The sequence below is a fragment of the Embiotoca jacksoni genome, unplaced genomic scaffold, assembly GCF_022577435.1.
Source record: "Embiotoca jacksoni isolate LCO1_2020_lvr unplaced genomic scaffold, fEmbJac1.0.p SCAF_8, whole genome shotgun sequence".
NCBI classification, from domain to species: domain Eukaryota; kingdom Metazoa; phylum Chordata; class Actinopteri; family Embiotocidae; genus Embiotoca; species Embiotoca jacksoni.
In genome coordinates this window covers 878,451-899,328 of record NW_027185436.1, presented here as the reverse complement: position 1 = coordinate 899,328, position 20,878 = coordinate 878,451, and the positions used below count along the sequence as shown (strand labels likewise).

The 20,878-nt window shown below is 37.4% G+C and overlaps 1 protein-coding gene across 3 annotated transcripts in view; it reads right to left on the bottom strand.

The window, feature by feature from the left end:
• Window positions 1-11,179: 11,179 nt before the first annotated feature.
• slc4a4a (solute carrier family 4 member 4a) overlaps window positions 11,180-20,878 on the bottom strand; it is a 66,187-nt gene continuing 56,488 nt past the window's right edge. For 2 of the 3 annotated variants that reach the window (XM_069139107.1, XM_069139108.1), the window contains exons 25-27: window positions 19,750-19,843; window positions 17,615-17,694; window positions 14,468-14,556 (exon numbers count right to left, since the gene is read on the bottom strand). In XM_069139107.1, coding sequence (XP_068995208.1) covers window positions 17,651-17,694; window positions 19,750-19,843 — 138 coding nt within the window. In that variant the 3' untranslated portion in view covers window positions 14,468-14,556; window positions 17,615-17,650. Of the gene's footprint in view, window positions 14,557-17,614; window positions 17,695-19,749; window positions 19,844-20,878 lie in introns of all 3 variants that reach the window. The other variant, XM_069139109.1, reaches the window with a different exon arrangement.

The window sequence follows — 20,878 nt, the reverse complement described above, 5'->3', positions numbered from 1 at the left end:
ATATTTGAGAACCTTTCATTTATAATTTTTGCCCGTAGATGTTTAGCTGGCCGACTAATGGTTTCAGCTCCATTTGAAAGGCTTTTGGTTCTTTACATGTTCTATTTGTATTGTGTTATTTTACTTTTTAATCATGTCAGTCAACATTCAAAATTATTTTTTTTAATTATTTTGTCTGCACAGACCAAGAACATCTGAGCTACCTCTTTATCCTTGTCTTTGTAAAAACTGAAGCTGCAGTGCTCTTAAAATGCTGCAACTGTTTAAACGTGCGATGACAAAAGCTCAAATAAAAGACTGTTTTTGTAATAATTCAAGGTTTTTGTTGTAACTTGAAGCAATAGTATGTGTGTACTATATTTACAGAAAAAGCTGTGTTTTTTTTCCACCTAGTGGTTTTGTGCGAGCAGTGCGTTCATGTACAAGTATGCATTGGGTATAAGTTTCTGATGCCCAATCCCCAAATCCTACAGTTTATTTTTCCTTTAATCAACCGAGCAATAGTAAGCAGTCAGGTAGTATTGTTTGCAGAGAACAAAAGACAGAAAAAATTGTGGTTCATTAGGAAGCTACCACTGATCATTAACTGTAATCACAGCAAATATCGTAAACACAAACAACACAACATGCTGAGAAAACTATTCATCCAGCATTGCCATCTAACATCGCCCTGGCCGACTCTGTTGGGCAAAATATTGCGTCAGGTGAAAGGTAAATTCCCATTCAATGATCATCTGCCTTCATGGTTTAAGGTTTTTTTTTCAGTTTCCGACACACATCTGTACAACTAACAAGAAAGCTAAAACTAATGCATAGTAACGCACACACAGCTCTCTCTGTTGGGGGGTGGTGACAGCATCCAACATAAACTGCCATTGGGATTCCATTTTTGCTGCTTGAAATGTAGCTGGTTGTAATACAAACAAAGAGAACCAGGTTTTGTCTGAGCGGCATCTGGAGCGCATCCCATGGCATCCCAGACAGTTGGTGGCTGGTAGAACAGCAGATTTTGCAGTGGCTTCCCAGAGCCACTGACACTTCATTGCATTAATTGATGGCATAAAGTATACTATCCAAGTTAAATGCCAACCAATTTTGAAGGGCTCCTGTGCATGGGTAGCATGTTTCCGCCACACCATTGTTCACAGCTTCCATTTTCTTCAGTGTGATTATAATCTGTATTAATAAGTATGACATTTCACAAAGAAATCAACCATTAATATTTATATAAATGTATGATGCTTCATAGGAGGTTTCTGGTAAACAAACAAAAGTTAAATTTACATTCAGTGTTATTCACCTAAATGGATTGTGTTTATCTTCACAAAAATGTTGGAAAGTTCTTTAAGTCTGAATCCTGCATTGTTCAAGTCTGTCTTCTTCCATGCCTCTCTAAGTAGATCAGTGAAATAGTGTGACACTGTTGGTTGGATAGTATATTGGCTTACCTAATGCTACCAAATGAAAACTCCACAGGGCACCTTTAAGACCTTCCATCATCAATCACAATCCTGCCAACAAACAAAACTGAGATTATTCCCCCAGACTCCCCGTAAAGGCCCCAGCAGTGTGTTTTTTGCATTTGACAACTAGTGGAAACACATGCTGTGATATCGCTAAGACTCTCAGAATGGTGGTGTCTGTCAGTTCGTTGCCGACCCATCCGTTTATTCCAGGTTAACAATAGTTTTAAATGTTGTACAGGCATTCAATCCCTAAAAGATTATTTGCTTTCCTGATCCCTTGACTTTTTTCCCTAGGCCACCTTGTAATTTACATTTTTGGCTGAGAAGGAAATGTCTTGACAATAGTTAGGTGGATTGGCATGAGATATAGTAGAGATAGATATATTTGATGAAACCTGCTAAATAGACACAGATGAAGCACTGCTGCTGTACTCTTTTACATTTTGTGTTGTCTTTGATCAATAAGGAAGAAAATTGCCAAAACAACATCGTAACTTTTTTCAGTTTAAATCTGACTCTGGACTCCACACTCATGTCCCACAATGTTTCATGTTGACAAAACAGTTAAATTCTTAGTGAATATAAAAAAAAAAAAAAAACGAAACAGCAGCCATTAATGCTTGGAAACGAGAAACCTTTGCCTTTGACCTTTTAGTTTATTCAATTTAGCTCTTCGGCTCTTTGTCTTTTTCAATTGTGGAGCTCTAAACTTCTTAAAGAAGCAGTCCTTTCAGTTTCTCAGCTTGATTTTCTGCTATAACCTTCATATCATACAACACTGAAGTGCAGCCAGGGTAAATGGTGGACTGAGGAGGAAAAGGAAGATTCATTAGGTTTGGATGGTGGTCAAGCAATGGAGAAATTATTTTATTTAGCTGTTTTGACAATCACCGAGAATAACAACAAACTGATTCAGAGCACCAGGATTGTTAAAAAAAAAATGTGTTGGTTCTCTCCCTCTTACTCATGGCACCATCTGGAATCACTGGACGAGCAGAGTATCTGTGCACCCAGCCAGGCTAAAATTTGAACGTGCCTCACATCGTCGGGCTATGAAAGTGATGTGGTTGTTTCATAGAGGGAACAGGAGCAGAGAGGTTTCTTTACAGGTGAGCAGTTTGCAGGACAGCTTTCTCTACAACCCCCCCCCTCTCTGTACCACATCAAACATGAAATATGAAATATAACAGCTGTTTTTTACCTCAGCACGAAGGCGGTGACGTACGTAAGTTGTGTAACATTTCTCTGGGGTGGAGCCGCTCCGTTCTGATTAGTAGAGCTAAATCTTTGTGGGAGCTGAAGAAAAATCTTTAGCATAATAATTTGATTATAACTAACACCTTTAGGTCAACTTTAACCTGTTTGTTGGTCTAATGTAGGTTTGGATTGTGGCTTCCTTTTTGTAAATGCACAACATCGAGGCTGGGCCAGGTGCCTGGGCATGCCCATCCCTGGCGACATAGATTGAACTCTTTGAAGCCTGTACTATGAAGCAGTTTCTACCTAACCAGGACATCTTTCCATTATCTGGGTTAACTAAACCTAATAAATGAGAAGACAAACAGAGACACATAGCCGGTTATCAACTCGCAAAGTCAACCAGAGTTTCCCAATCCAGCTCTAAGTGTGTTCACATAAAAGAGAAGGTGTTAGCAGCATCTGACTTTGCGATTGTTGCTCAGAGGAAGGCTGACTGGTGTGTATGTGTGTGTGTGTGCGTGTGCAACACCGGCTGAACAGCGGCAGTTTGGAGTTACCAGGCATTTGGTCCCCATACAATGTTTGACTTTGTGCCGAGAGTATGGACACAACTCTCTCTACTCGGCACAAAGTCAAACACATTTCCAGTGGGTGTTGGCCTCTGCCAAGCTTGTCCCTTGTCATCAATCCTGATTGAGATATATGTGGACAGAGTTTCAAGGCGGAGCTGAGGGAAATAGAAAATCTGGTTTGGGGGTCTCAGGATCACATCTATGCCTTTTGCAGATGATGCAGGTCTGTTGGCTTGATTGCCTGCAGCGTCTCGGCTCCGTGGCGTCCTGTCCCATCTCCAATATCCATTTGGAACATTGCTCTATAAAGCGGCCCTCATCATCTGAGTGCAATGTAAATGTAAATGATTTACTCAAGCTTTAATTTCTTCGATAAATTGTTTTTCATATTAAACATATTCCTTTTACTGACATTTTATTGATTCATTAGGAGAGATCATTTGGAAGCAATTATATTGGGACCTCCCGAAGTCCAGACGCTGGTGGTGGTGGAGCAGAGTTACTGGATAGCTGATGAAAACTTTACTTGAGGCTCCAATGACAACCAGAAGGATGAGGCGATGATGGAAAAGAGTAGGACTGGGTGTTAAAAGGTCTGCAAGGCCAAATAACAATTAGGATATTATTTAAATAAAAGAGACCGATTGGTTCTAAAACTGCGTGCAGAAAGATTATTGGGTATGTATACTGACAACAAATTATAAATGAGTAATTGGGACAGAATGGGGCTGCGGAGGTGACAGATCTTCCTTACTGAATTTATACATAGGCTTCATTTACAATCTTGTTACAGCAACAGACGTGCAAGCCAAAAAAGATAGAAAAACAGGAAGTTGTCGCATCAACAATGTAAATCAGTTTCATCTGGGTTTCATGGATATCTTGTGCTCTTGCGCCCATAAACTAATTATTGAGCAGTGTTGGTAATGTAGGTCCATAAATGTATTATATTGTGAATAGTACATTGTTTACAGTGACACAGAAGTGCTTAGAGAGGAAGATAAAGAAACCTAAGCTAAATTCAAAACGACAGCTGAATCATTATGATGGGAGTCTCCAGAAAACACTTCTACTCTTTACGTCTAGTATTTGTTTTTGGTGTTAAAGCTAAAAACTTCTTCTGCACTGCAAAATGTATTTTGTAAATTAGAATTCCAATTTTACTGACATGCTGTGGATCCAAGTCAAACCCATTACATTTAAAGGGAAAATCAACTCAAATCACATCTTAACATTAATATCCCCATATTATATATTTATAAAAAATATATATATATATCATTAATATGTGACATGCAAATTGAATCCCTCACAAAATAGATTAGATTTGCTCACGTTGTTAGAAGGGGCACCACTCCAATATTGGACACATTATTAATTCAAGTTAAAATAGAATCAGTCATTCATAATCTGAAACATGAATTCTCGTATTGGAATTCTAATCCTTTGACATAATCAGCAAGTTATCACCATGACACAGTTGGGTCTAATTAAAAAGGTTTTTTTTGAATAATTTCACACAGGAAATGATTAAATGGTAGATATGTGTATATAAATGATAATGGACAAATTCCTCAAGAGAAACTGATGGTGGAATGAAAGAGGAAATGAAAGACTAAACTAACGGGAAAAGGATTGAATTAATTAATGTAGGACTATAGTAACTAAGGTAACACCCAAGGACCAAAGAAACCATTAGCCTACTACTTATATTCACTACTTATAACTTTGATGAACACTTAGAGCTGGCCGGGCCCTTGGCACTAGCAAAAATACTTATAGTGATGCAAACATTTATTGATCAGCGAAATAGCTGAAGTAATTATTCTGGCTTGATTGCAGATTCATATAATAAACAGGAGGCTCAAACTGAATTTGGATTATCTATGTGCTAGATAATGTTAACCTTAAAAAGGTTAACAAAGACGTGTAAAAATGACCAATACGAAACTTAAAAGAAACTGAAAACAAAACTAAACTGAAACTTAAAACAAACTGAACTGAACTTGAACAAACAAAAAACAGAACAGCCCAAGTCTCCCTGGTTTTAATAAGGAAGGATGGGGTCGACTTTCACATTCATTGACACCCGTCGTCTCAGAGGATGAGGAGGGAGGTCCCCTTTGGGCATGTTTTGATTCAAACTATATATATATATATATATATATATATATATATATATATATATATTTTAAATCCCTTATTTCACTCCACCATGGACAAATTAAAGATGAAATAGATCATCATAACATAGATCCCATTTCATACGATAATGTCATTCTACCTAGTTAATCTGATACAGAGATGAAGGAGGGTACAAAAGAGCAAGAGAGAGGAAGAGAGAGGGGTGAGAGACATATGTATAGGAGTAGAAAGTGTCCACAGCTAACATAAGTACATAGGTTGATGATCCAGAACACTTTCTATTAATATCACACTGTTAGCAGAATAATATCATAGAATACATAATAAAGCAATGGATATGATTAGAACTCACCAAGTCCATCTTTTGTATATGGACTCCATGAGTTTTTTGGTGACTCCATGACTCCATGAGTTTTTTGGTGACATTTGACCACAGGATGGCAATGTGGTCCCTTGCGAGTCAGTAATGAGGACCATTTGGAGTTGTTCTGTAGCCTGGAAAATCTCATCTTTGGAATGTGTACATTGAAGCGGTTGAAACCGAAATGTGGTGTTATCGGCTGGGTCAAGGGATGGCAGGATGTTTCGCCCAACCGTGACATGTTTTATTCACCAAAAAGGTGTGCATATCGTCACTTGTGACAGAAAGTTTGGGGTTTTTATGAGGGAAAGAGTTGACTAAAAGGTTAACCGAAAGTTCACATCCTGCAAAGGTTTGGTGGTGTAAACAGATTAAGGGGATCCTTCTTAGGATCACTGAGATAAATGGTGAGGAGATGTGGGGGTCTGGTATTTGGGGAGAATTATTCAGGTTTGTAGGCTACACATGGCATGGAACTTTCCTTGGATTCCTGTTCAGGATGTCAATGGCGAATATCAAGTGATTTTAACTGGACAAAAGGAAAGTCCACTCAAATCACATTATATGACACTCATAATGTCTTCATATTCAAAATTACAGAAAAAAAATCATTAATAGTGACAAGTAAGTTACAGTGGATTCCTGGTGAGCATGGCCAGGACTTTGCCCATTTTGAATATCAAATGTTTTACCGACAGCTGTTGAGAAATTTAAAGGGAAAGTTTATTCAAATGTTATTGCAACACGATTAATGATGTCATTAAATATTAGAGAGGAGAATCCTTATCCGAATATCAAGTGATTTAATTGGTCATGTATGGCATGTATGATCCTGTGGCGAATATAATGCTGCCAAAGTATTCAGGCGAAAGTCAAACTAGCAGGGTATTTGGCTGGGAAGTATTGGTGGGCATGAAGGTATGTAGGTATGAAGTTGTGCCTTTGTGCAAAGACGTTTCCAAAGTATGTAGGCACAAGTCATACTGGTTTAGATGTAAAACAGGTAGAGCTGAGGTGGTGGGTGTGAGTACTGAGGGAAGTAGTTCTGGAACACCAGGACTGCTGTTGAGCCTTCTTTAAGCCTTCTCATGGCCCTAACTCAAAGAAGCAACAGGGAAATGAGGTGCCCAGTTGCTAACAGTGGGGTACTGCATACTCTCACCCTGTTGCTAAGGTTCTGTACTAGGTAGGTTCTTACTTGGGTTTATTTAGGTTGGTGCCTTGTGAATCAGTGAGGCGTTTGATAGGTGAAGACAGGTAGTAAGATTGAGTTATTTGACCCTTTCAGTGTTATTTCACATTGATTTGACACTTGCCGTGTACTTTTAAACATGGACATAGTGAGAGTGATCCTGAACAGTAATCGACTGAAAGTTTCTTGTCACGTACTGAAGATTTGTGTTTAATGTAATATAAAATATTAGTAAATTATGAATGTGTGCTGTTGGGATATGAGCAGATTTTCCCCTATTTCTTAATAATTGTAAAATTACTCAATTTATGACATATTTTTAGCAATTATTGACACAATCATCAGACATGCATCAAAATCCAAATGGCGGCTTTCTTGAATTGGTTTGAACAAACAATGGCTCACTTGACAACAGTATAACTGCTACCACTCCATAAAGAAATCTAAGAAGCCACACCAGCTGAGACTAATAGTGTCAAATTAAAAGTTCTGTTGAACATTTTTAACAAGTATCCCATGTTTCAGTTTAGCCAGCCATCGAGGCTAACAATTTATGATAACTAATCAGTGATGATAATACATAATTAAAAACAAAAAGGCATTGCAGTGATATGCATAATCAACTCAAGCGAAAAACGAAATTACAACAAGTGGAATTGGCTCACATGTAGGTTACTGTTATTATTTTGAGATTTGCGCCATGCAAAGGCTACAGTGGAGAGTTTTCAGACCCAGAAACCTTTGAAACTGAAGCTGCCTCTAATGGCTTCAAACTGCACTCTGGATAACCCACTCAAACTTTGGTAAACTACAGGCAAGCTGCATCCTCATCTGATGGGCTTGTTTATGACACACCTGAGAGACTGTCATTTTGGTTTGTTGAACTGAAATGGCCAAATGCATAAAGCTACATTAACTGAGGGTATCTCACACTTGACTGGTAAAAACAGTTTGAAAGAAAGCCATTCTCATTATTTGTAAGTGCAGGGGCAGTTGCCGATCACGGAAGATGGAATAATGTGATTTTGTCATTTCTGCCTACGTTGATCATTTTTGGCAACGCATTTACAGACAAAACTGTGTTAAATACTCAAAAATAGAGGAATTTTTTTGAATACACATATCTGTCAAAATGCTTGTTTATTCATCAAAAAATGAATACATTTTCACTCAGTTCATCTGATTAAAGTCAAGCATTTTCAAATTCAATTTATTTGTACTTTAGGATCCATTCTGCTCAATTTGTAGGAGGTCCACACTGTCTTTTTTCACTTGATAACAAACTAATAAACATATGCAACACAACAAGGGAAGCTAATTTAGACCATATACTATAGTGTATATGATGTGGCTACAAGTGAAGTCTGCCTAACAGGTCTGTTTTTTTCAGTTTTTCCCATTCTGCTGACATCACTTAAGTGCAACCGGGTCCTCACAAAGACACAAGTGCATGAGCACACACACACACTGAATGTCTCTTCCACAGCTCTTGTTTGTCCTCTCGTGGAAAAAAAGAGCAGTTTATTTTTCCCTTCAGTGGTTCTGTATTCAGCTCAGTCATGCTTTTCAAGACATTCTGTGATTATTTTAGCTGGTGTTTATCTGTTAATTAACTTGAAGGACATGATTACAAAGAGAAGGAGAAATAAAGTGCTTTGGTGTCTGTTCTGTTTTAAATGTTGCAGTTTTTACTCGGTTTTAGAAATATTTGATGTATCTGCAGCAGTTTGTAGAATTATTTGATTCTTTTACCTCAGTAAAAGTCAGAACTATTTAATTTTTGTCTGGGATGACAAACGAGTCTTTAAACCTGCTCTTCAAAATTGATATGAAGTAACCTCTGATGAAAAACACTCTGTTATTATGAGTTGTAGCAGGAATAGTACTGGTGCTGGTAGTAGCTTTACTGCTGGTTAAATTTGGTTGCTGTAGTAGTAATGTCAGTAGTATAAACAGTGTTAGTGGTACTAGTATTATGAGGAGTAGGACTAGGAGTAGGGTTAAGAAGTATTTGTATTAATAGTACTGGTAGTGCTATTGGTGGTAATGGTAGTTGAAGGAGGACTAGTAGTAGGACTGGTGATAGATGCACCGGTTGCAGTGAGAGGAGTAGAATTAGTGTGTCAGTATAGTAATAGTAGTTGTACAGGTCATAGTTACGGGTGGTGGCAAAACTTGTGGTGGAAGTAGTAGCGGTATTGTAGGAGGTAGTAATTCATATTCTAATATTAGTACATTATTATCATAACTAATACTAGTAGTAGTAGTAGTAGTAGTAGTAGTAGTAGTAGTAGTAGTAGTAGTAGTATTAAGGCACAATAAACTCAATACAATTTACAAAGTTTTATTATGTTGATTAAAAAAACAACTTCTAATCACTAAAACTGATTTAAATCAAATATAATAATTAAGTCCACTATTCATATTTAGTAAAAGTTCATTTTCACATTGACTCACTGAGTCAATCTATTAATATTTTGTACCCTCATGGTTGAAATGCACTTATTGTAAGTCGCTTTGGATAAAAGCGTCAGCTAAATGAAATGTAATGTAATGTAATACTGGCTGTAGGGTACAGCATAACAATATATGTCTTGAAGTTAACTCAGTTTTTCATTTCTTCTTCGTTGGCAGCCTTGCTGTTGATACACCCTGATCACTTTGATTTAAAATGATCTAATTATCTGTAACAGCAGAAAACACCTGAGTGGAAGTGCTGGGCCGTTAAAATAAACCACTGAATTTATTGTTGTTTTAGCTTCTCTTCATTGGCTTCCTACTAAATGAAAAATATAATTTAAAACTCTCCTGCTGACTTACAAAGCTCTTCATGACCAGAATCCATTTCATCTCAGAGATCTTATAGAACCATATCATCCTGAAAGAGCACTTCACTCTCAGAACACTGGCCTGTTTGTTCTTCCCAGAGTTTACAGAAGTAGAATGGGAGGCAGAGCTTCAGTTTTCAGGCTCCTCTCCTGTGGAACCAGCTCCCAGTTTGTGTTCGAGGGGCAGAAACCCTCTCTAGCTTTAAGGTTAAACTCAAAACTTTTCTTTTGATAAAACGTATAGTTAGGGCTGGCTCAGGTAGACCTGAACCAACCCTTAGTTATGCTGTTATAGGCCGAGGCTGCTGGGGGACCTCGTTATGCACTGAGCTTCTTTCCTCTCACTCTTTCACTCTCTATACACTCATATCTCACCATTGCATCTCATTAACTTCATGCTTTTTCTCTCCCATAGTTTTTGCTTATTGTCTGTTGTCTCCATTCAGTTCCCTCGCTGGCGTAGTTTCTGTTCTTTCTTTTGCAGATATCCCGTCATGGAGCTGCATGTCTCTGCTCTGTCATCGTCGTCGCCACCAACAGCTCATGGTTTGGATCTCTATGCTGTCCTTTTCTCTCTCTGTTCTCCTCTCATCCCAACCGGTCGAGGGAGATGGCCGCCCACCCCTGAGCCTGGTTCTGTCGGAGGTTTCTTCCTATCAGGAGAGAGTTTTTCCTTCCCTCTGTTGGAGGTTTTTCTCCCTTAAAGAGGAGTTTTTCCCTCCTTTGTGGGAATTGTTGAATTGTTGGGTTTCTCTATATAATGGTGTAAAGTTCTGTTGTAATGACTTTAATGTGTTAAGTGAAATGAAATAACCTGTGTTGTGATTTGGTGCTATATAAATAAAATTGAATTGAATTGGATTGAATTAATTTTGGAGCATTCATCCTTTATTTAACTTCAGGAATTATAAATCAGGGTTCTCCTGAAGCTGTTTCCTCTCTCTGTAGTTTGTAACACCGTCGACTAACACTAGAGGGAGCAACTGCATCAGTAATAATACGGAATATAATTTGTTGGCTGAAATTACTGACTAAATGATGGCTCTAAGATATTACTTTAATGTGTGGATGACAGATAGCATTTTGGACCAAGATAAAAAAAAACATTAAAAAAACTGATTTCATTGACCGTGTAAGTACTATAGGTTCTCCATTTTAGTTTTTTCAGTGCATTATAGGCATTACAGTCGAATAGAATAGAAAGGAATTACTCAATTAATTGATCACCTACTTGTTTTAGCTCTGTCACTGCAACAAAGTAGGCCTACTGCATATTGTGAATTATATAACTGACATTAAAATATATTAATAGTGGCTGTATAGCATACACCGTCAATATATTGCTTGAAGTTAACTCCGTTTTTCATTTGTTCTTTATATTTATTTTCACTCTGACTGAAAAGCCACACACCATCACTGTTTGACAACTCTGTTTATTTTCAATATACATTTCATGTGAAAAATATAAATTCTAAAATAAACCATTTCACCTGTTCTAAAAAAAAAAAATCACAAAAAGTTAATCAAAATAATAATTAAAAAAAAAGTATCAGTATTCTGTATGCTAAAATGAACTTAATTAAGTTTTTCTTTTCATATTGTAGGGTTTTGTCTGACATGCTTCCACAGTATGATACTTAAAACTAATGACTCCCACATATAATATCCCAGACGTTAGATTACTCTTGTTTCCACTCACTGCTGTTGACGGGTGAAGACCCTGATGAGTATTATTTCATTGTGACTTCATCTCATGAACTGTAACAAATTGAAGAAAACAAATTAACATGCTGAGCGTTATGGTACAAAGTGACCTGATGCGTTATAGTTTGAGCCAATGTGCCTTTAATGTACAGGATTTACAGAAGAAGAAGAAGGCGGCTCATTTATCACACTTTTATGTCTACACAAGTGAAGACATGATTTCCAGTTTCAAATTAAACCCACAAAGTGAGAAAGTGCTTTAGTGTTCCTGTGGGAAGACGTTTTGGATTGTTGCACTGTGGTTGAAGAAATATTCGGCTTTATCTCAACCTGGTATATTTCCCATTAATATGGCCATTGTGTCTTGATGGGTTATACTAACTTTGCACTCTCTACCTCTGTTGTCAAGATTCTGGAGAATGAGAAGTGGTAAAAAAAAAAAATAGCATATACTGGCATGACTGCAGCAAGTTCCTTCTAGAAAACATAATTTTTATGTAAATACTTTTAAACAATTGAGTCAAAAATAAACAAATAAATGAACCATTTGAAGCGGCCATCGATTAGGGATCTCCATCTGTGACAGCTTGCTGGTTGACCTAATCTCCCTGCATTCGTCAGGTTGAATTACATCTGTTAGGCTTTGGATAGCTTTCCCTTTAGCGTGTGTTCGTACTGGAGAGGTAGTAACAAACAAGATGAAATGGCTTGTGGCTGCAAGCTTCCGGATTGCATGAATAGGATGGCAAGGTACACACTAGCTGCACGCCAGGCTGCAGTTAAGGCAATTGAACCTAACACAAGTATCAAGGAACTCCTTCTAGCAGTCTACCATGAATGTAGTGAACATTTCAAAAGCCATGACTATGTGCATGCTGTTGGATCAGAACATCCTAAATGTATGGCTTGTACACAATTAAATGACTTTCTGTTACTGTGTTTGTTGTTTGCCCTTAATCGCTAGCTACATCCACAACTAGCACTAGCCATCTACAGTGAGGACTCTGAAAGACTCTGTAAGACCTGAAACAACAAAACAAAACTTCAAATTAAGGATTCATCTAAAAATCAAACATTTTTGGAACTTTGCGTTTGGTGCTGTGATATAAACTATTTTGTGCAACTACTCCTTTCATGGAATCTCTACAACATAGGTTAAGAGGGAAAAGTTAGCATGACACATAGGGCCACAATAGTCACATTATGGGAAATACACCTGGTTAAGTTGTGGGAACTGAAAGGCTTCATTCTTTGACTGTGGGCTGACGAGCCACTCTGTAGGACTTGCTGTTCAGCAGAAACATGGAAGAAATATGGAGTTTGTACACCCTCTCACTCACTTTTTGCAGATTGAGATTGCATCATGACAACTTTATCTATTTGGGTTTAACGTAACAATCACATGCCATATATACATGAGAGATATAATAATTCATACTCTTCGTACCTCCGTGATACAAGTACATTGGTAAAAGATGGGAGGCCAAAGTGTGTAGTCCTGTGCCAGAAAATTACAAAACTTTAATGAGGCTTCAGCACTTTGAGTTAGAAAGAAGAAACATATTTTGTTGCCAGGACACGATACTTAATACCCAATACTCAAAGACTCAAAGAAGGGTTGAACGTTATGAACTGAAGCGTTGTGTTCTTGTTACAAATTTTGTCCCCTCAAATTTTTCAATTAAGTTTCTCTACAGAAAGAGTGCTTGCCGGCATCCGATAATTCCCTGAATATACGTACAGTGTGGCATGTGAGTGTTGTCTTAACATCTAAACAAAACTTTGATGTATAAAACAAAAAGAAACCATTTTCACATGGGATAATTCCAACAGAAATAAACCTGTTGTGAACTGAAGCCGTCGCACTGCATGGAGCGTCCGTGGGTTTGAATCCAGTCTCGGAATTATTTTTTCACATCGCTACTGTAACAATGGATCAATCTCTTTTTAAGCCACTTAGGTAAAGTAGTTTGTGTAGCACAAGTAATTATATTATATGCATTCCTAGTTAGAGTTTAAGTTTGGCTGAGGAAAATCAGATGATTATTTATCGCTGAACCGTTTTCTACCCACAAAGACACAAGAAATGTTACCAACATAAACACAACACAATCATTAAAAAAAGGAAAACAAAAACAAAAACATGATTTAATTTAAACAAGTAACAAAAGCTTTGAAGTGAAAGTGTGAAAGAAAGATCCAGAAAGTGAAACAATCAAGACTGCATCAAAAAGTGAAAATAAAAATATTGAACTCATCTGCACAAACAGATGTGCATTGTTAATTATCCATTAATTAACTTAAATATCTATTTTATTTCCTTTACAAGCTATAATACAGTGAATCTTTTGAATCATTTCAACTCTACAAGAGGACAGAGAAAATATCAAAACACCATGCTGGATCAAAAATCAACATGTTGCATTTGTTTATAATAAGCTTGAATCTAAAATAAGAGGTAGAGCTATAAAAAACATAATTTTCCTGCTACAGGAAAATGTTATTAGAGTAATTCCGTTTATATAAAAATTCAGACAGATGATATTTATAAATATTTATATAAAAAGAGCAGGGAGGGCACTCCATGCATGGTCAGAAAGAGCTGCAGCATTTACTGTTGGTCAGCAATATGTGGGAGGAGTTGAATCGAAGAATAGTGAGAAGTTACGTTTATCAGCATTTCAGTCAGACACAAAGACTGTTTACTATGGCGGTATGAGAAAGATACCAAGACAAGGTGTTGAAGGAAAATATACTTTTAAAACATTGTCATTAATTGAAAAAACACATTTTTTTCTTGTAACTGTCATGTTTTTTTTCTAATGAGTTCCCTTTTTTTTTTCCAGTGCCGCAATTAAAAACTAAATCTTGAAATCATAGAAATTTTGCATAAAAAAAACAAACGAGTAATTTTAGGTTATTAAAAGACAGAAAGTTGTGATGCGGGTGCTGCAGGTTGCCTGCCAGTGGTTCGGTGCTCTATAGTGATGTTTCAGATCCTCTGCTCTTCCAGTAGAAGGAATTATCATCATCTGGGTCCATGTCTATTCTAATCTGAGGCACAGACTTCAGCGGACTCATCTCAGGGCTGAAACACAAATAGATCCATTGTCAAGACATGTGTATAGATGTAGAGTAGCTAATCTTAAATCAAAGAAACATTTCAGCAAACAGTTATTTGATTTCTTGTCAAGCGTTAGATAAAAAGATTGATATGCCCCTTGTGGCCTGTCTGAGATACATGTAGCTGGAGTCAGCAGCACAGGTGGTCATGTGACAGAATAATTCTTGGCCAAGACAAGTTTCCAGCCAGAAAGACACTGCTCCTGGCCAAGAGATGGTACATAACCCCAACAACAACATACACACCAAGCACTTTGTCTGGAGCAACAATTCCTATAATACAAAAAGTCTGCCATAATTTATGAAAACTGAAAATTTTCAGTTTTTGTTAACTTTGTCAGATTTTTTATTATTCTACTTGTTGTTTAATACTGTGGTTGCAGTGGATGGTGGTGTACTGTGCTGCATTATACTGATAAGTAGTCCTAATATTTTGCCCCACATGTATATTAATTTAGATAATAATTAAAAGTCAAGTCAACAGTCAAACCAACTGCCTAAAACCCCCCAAAATATTCAAGTTGTTACTTTGGATGAGTGCAACAAAAAAAAGAAGGACTATTCACATTTTAGAACTTCGAACCTGTGACTTTTTTAAATAAAAAAAAAAAAATTCTTAAATAATGAATCAACTATCAAAATTGTTTACAATTACTTTTCAGTTGACAATTTTTCTCTTTACCTCAATACATTGTGGTATTTCAATGCAACTGAGAAATACTACCAGTGATTTCTGTTTGATGGTTCCTGAGTTCATTTAAGCTCAAAGCAATTTGGCTTCAGTCTTAGTGGGACAGGATTAGTTTTAAAGGAGGGGCAGTGTAATGCCATTACTACGATTCATACCCAGTCAGTCTGATGTCACTGACGCAAATGGACACCTATCCAAACCAATGCCGGAAATGTTCAAAGGTAACATGGGATCAAATGATTTATTTTATTAATCAGCGCTCAGCCAATTAAAACACAAAGATAATTAAATTAGTCAAAAGAAAATGAATAATTACATTTCAGATTGGAAATAGACGAAGATACATTTCTAGTAATGTCTATGTAATACAGTCAGAGGATTACGTTTTCAGTTAGTCAGCATTCATGTGACCAAAAACCAGTCTGATTTCCGCAGTGGAAAACCAATTAGGGAAAAGAAAAATCCTGTAATTTGTTTGTTGGCATCACAGATGTCCTGTGATCACAGCTGCTTTTCACACGTTGTCCTAAGCACTAATCCTCTTTTATCAGCAATGTTACAACCATCGTAGAGCAGATGGGCTGACACAAGAACAAAACGTAACCCGTGGATCCTGGTCATCGTGAGAGGTTGTGGGTATGATGCAGAAACATAATCTCTTCTTGAACATCATAAATATTTGAAGAAAGGTTTGTTTCTTCCTTTATAAAAAATACATTGTCTCCTGTTAAGTTGAAATCAATGCAGAACAGTGTGCATATATTACAAAGCATACCTGTCCTGTAGTTTCAAACCATTACTTACTTACTGTTGCTTAAAGAAATCGAACATCTTCACCAGAGATTCGAGAGAAGTTTTGTAATTAACAAAAGACAATGTAAAAGCAGCTCGAAATGAAGCTAAAGACAGTTAGCGCCAAAAAGTCTGATGCAAATATAATTAAGAGTAGTGACTTTTGACTGTTTTGACTTTTTTTTTTTTTTTTTTTTACTATTAAACCTCACGAACCTGTGCACCCATTTAACTGCATGTGTTGGTACCAACAGTGGCAACCCACTGTGATGTCACCCATTGGTTTTTAATCTATTGTTTTAATGCCTCAAGTTGCACATTGTGACTTTCACCATCTTGTTTTGGCACAAGAAGTGACCATATTTAGATATGGGGGAGGAGCTGGAGAGGAGCTACGATTCGATCTAGCTGATCGATCTAACTGAGAACTGGACGACACTATGCACGTCCACCTATACCAACAACGTGAGGGCATCCCAGGTCTGTCAGTCAATCTTGGCCTTTGATGCCTAATATCTAATAAATGATGGAATTATTTTCAATACTGATATCATATTGACTTGTGGGAAAGATTTACTTTGTATTTCATGAGAGAAGTTGATGCCGTTTGAATGGGAGTCTATTGGAGGCAGAGGACAGCAGCCCTCAGTGGTATTACACTTTAAGGCATTTTAGCTTTGGCCATACCCAGAGACTACATCCACTTTTATACACGGTAAAAGTTAGTAACTGTATAATTTGGAAGGTTTCACAGTTCTGGTCTAAAGGCACATCAGCACGACGACAGTGAAAGAGTGGAAACGTCCTCCGGGTGCTCTTCTACCTGATTTCCTGTCAAACAAAGTCAGTTTATTTACAGTTGCTTCAGAAAGTATTCAGACCCCTTTCACAATTTGCACAGTTGTAAATCTAAAACAGACAAGATTGACTTAAATTGAAAAATTAAATTGAAAATAAACAAATCAAATGAGAAAAGTACATATATACATGTATATATTTAAATACAATCCATCCTTTGTTTATATCTAAACTAAAAAACCTTAAGTTCCAACAAGCACTATAAATGTTTATAAATTTGCATGCAATGGGCAACTGCTCTAGAGATTAATTACATACATTAGGGAAAATCTCAGTGAGTAAAGCCAAAGCTTTAAATTTTTTTGGTGGAATAACACTGAAGTCCAAAGAGAAAAGACAGACATGTCAGAGGAGACAGCTGGGCTGACATATGACGCCTAGTTCTCCAATTTCTGTTGAAAACAATACACTTTGGCCATAGGTAAGCTAATTAGCCTGGCTGGCCTTTAAAGTTCAGACAAACCATATATGTTAGCGACTTCGCTCGCCTTCTGACCTTTTAGAACCTTTGATGTCACTGTCATGAATAAATGTAAAAGTAAATCACTGACAGTCTATTTGATTTCGTTCACTCGTTGCCATTGTGTTTTGGCCAGTTGGGTAAGCTGATCTGTGAGAATCTGTGGCCGTCCATGTCTGCACGTTACAAACCCACTCTCTGTCACACACACTTTTTTCCTACCTGGATAAGCAGTTGGCTTGGTAGTAGCGAAGCTGCTCAGCACGATGTGTGTCGTTCAAGGAATGACTGAGACTTCTCTCCTGTGGAAGAAAAAATAAAAACACCACTAGTGCATACGTATCCAAGCAAATATATTGGCTCCTTTCTGACCCATGTTAAAGTTTCACATCCATTCAAACCAGCACCTTATAAACAGCCAAACCAAACACCAGTGGCATGAGATTTCACTTGAAAACACTTTCAACCAGAGGACAAAACCATCCAACGAAACTAGCTGTCAGAAGTGTTTGGATGTGTAGACAGCGTGCACACTCATATAGCATTTATCAGATTATCTACTCAAAGTTAGTACATTTAGTTTATGTTTCAAAGCGAAGAGTTCCAAAAGAGTGTCAGCAAAAGAGGGGTAAAAAAGTAATATTGCTATGATATGCCTGAACACCGTTTGTCCTTAGCATGGGACACTATAAACCTTTTGTTGTACACAAACACACTACCCAGCTCAAAAAACGTAAACTCTCCAGGGTTGCTTTTAGCAGGAAGGTTTTTTTTCTTCGTTTTTGTTCCTAAAACATTCTCTTTAACGTTCTTCGAAAAACATTTTGGAAATATTATACTGTATATTAAGATTATTAAAGAAGTTTTATACTATTGTGCCCTAATTCTAGAAATGTTTTAAAAATGTTTTAGAGTACATGATCCTACCTTTAAGAAGAACATCCTACTTAAAACAATCCAAAAACATTTAAATATTTCTTGATGGTTAGAATAATTGTATACCACAAAAGGCAAATATCCTCCCATGCTAAGTATGATTTTTTTTTTATTTTTTTTTTTAGACATGTTATAGCAATAATGCACTTCCCCCCTCTTGTTTACATACTCCACTGTTATTTTCACTGGTGTATTCCTGTAAGATTTCCTTTTGCCCAAAGATGTTGTTAATAATACCTAGTGTTAGTAAAACACATTTTACTATAGTTTGTAGTAGTGACAGCCAGTGAGTTGATTTTATGTTGTAAATGGGAATTTGTTCTAATGTTAACCTCCACATCTAAATATTAGGGCAAAAGTTAGATAAAGATGTGCTAATTGTCAATGTACATCAAGTTGAAATTACTGTCTTAAATCTGTGATTTAAATGAACTTAACAAGCATTGATTACAATAAAGTCCAAATTTGGCCAAAACCTTTGAAAAAAACACATAAAATTAACAAGGTGTATTTCAAAAAGAGGTATGCTGGAACTGTAAACTGATGGAAAAAGGAGGTTAGGTCAAGCGGGTGGGAATTCAAATGAAAACAAGAAAAAAAAAGACATCATAATCGATTAGATTTCATGCATGTTTTGGAGCACAAGACAGGCTGGAGAAAGACAGGATGGAGAAAGAAAGAGAAACGGGAAAAAAATGTTAATCGCATGCAGTAAAATTTAAAGCAGTGTGTGAAAGGCCAAAAAGCGATGACCCTGGTGACAGCGACACCGAGTGAGGAAACAGAACAGAGGCCTTTACAGCGAAGCAGGATCAGTGATTAGCATGGTAACCTCAGGTAAACTCTGGGTTCTCAGTACTATGAAGGTGGTTCACTTCTTGCTGGGATACATCGCCATGGTAACCTATGCTGCGGACCTTATCTATAGTTTGCTCTCTCCTTCTTTCTATCCCCTGTATCGATGCCTGCTTTTGGGTTAGAACACTTTCCTCATTGAACCTTAAACTGAAGGCCATGAACCGAGGAAAACTCAATGATTCAGTGTAGCAACAGTGGCAGTCACAACGCCACAGCAGACACGCTGCCAGTGTGGACACACACATGCGAGCTAATCGAGCTGTGCAGCAAGGTAGAGCTAATGTAAACCCCATGCAGGCAGTGTGTCCCTGGAATAATCCGGCCATTTTCTTCCCAAAATGTTCTTCCTTCATTTGGTATCTGTAGCTGAGCTGCTTTTAACTTGGATGAACTTCTTCATATTTGTTTAACTTTTTCATACTTCTCTAATGAGCTAAATAATGGAAATGTATCCTGGGCATGTTGAACCAGCTTCGTAGTACAGACCTTCTGGAGTAAGGCAGGTTGAAGAGGAGGAAGAAGTATTTTTCCTCTGGTGCGGCAGGTCGTTTCGGTCTACTCACTGTCAGAGGCCTTATCACCTAAGAAGGGCTCCTGTTCCATCATGTCCATTGGAATTTTAATGCTGGGAACATTCTCACTGTAAGGATAGTCAGACTGTTGGAGAGAGGAGACAGATCCTGAGATCGGACCTCTTGTGGTGTCAGTAAGCTACTATCAAAGTACACAGACATATTTATGGAACTAAATCTGTGACATTTGTCTCCTAACTCTTTCTTTTAAGCAAACGTCCACTACAAAGTGCAAACAGTTGACTACAAACCAGTTAGTGGTGATGCACATTGAATCTTTGGATACATTTTACACTTTCCTATTTACCGAAGGGAAAAGAGACAACGTAAAAAACATCCGAAGAGATTTCTGGTGCAGCTGCAATCCAGTTAGACTGAGTTGAAGAAAGATGTCTGATAGACTTGTAAAAATCTAAACATAAGAGCTTCTCTCTGGAGCATTCATACTTAAATTTTATAACAATTAAACCAAGAGATGTAAAGCATGAAAAGAAATTGGAGAGAAGAACAATATATATATATATATAGTTGACTGCTTTATTCCATTGTTTACTGGACAATGCTCACTTACTGAACTGTCAGTGATCTGTTGTCAAATCTGAAACCATAAATACACGCCACCTCTTCTGGAGATGCTGGTTGCAACTGAGATGATTTACTGTATTCGGCGACTTTATTATTTTTTGGTTTCACAAGCTGGGTAAAGTCACGTTATCGTGTGAACCACTTCCGATAGTTTTCTGATCTGCCTCACAGCTACGGGTGTTCATTGCTCCAAAATGTTTAACCCAATCTGAAAGAGGCCATCCCTGAGCACTATGTCCATATGTTCATCATAACCCTGTTCCACACAGACCTGAGGATAATTCATTAACGTGTTTCAAAAAAGCAACAGGCCCAAACAGACACAACGTAATGTCAACAGCAGCATGATGTGCCACCTGTAGAAAACAAGCAATAGTCAGTTATAATGATGATTCAGCATATAGAGCTGATCCACTAGAATGTTAGTTGGCAAACACACCTAAGACCTGAGGCCAATGGAACCTTTCCCAACCACATCAGACCAAATACAAAATGTCGAGTACTGGTTTAGCCAAGAGCTGATTACAAGACTTTG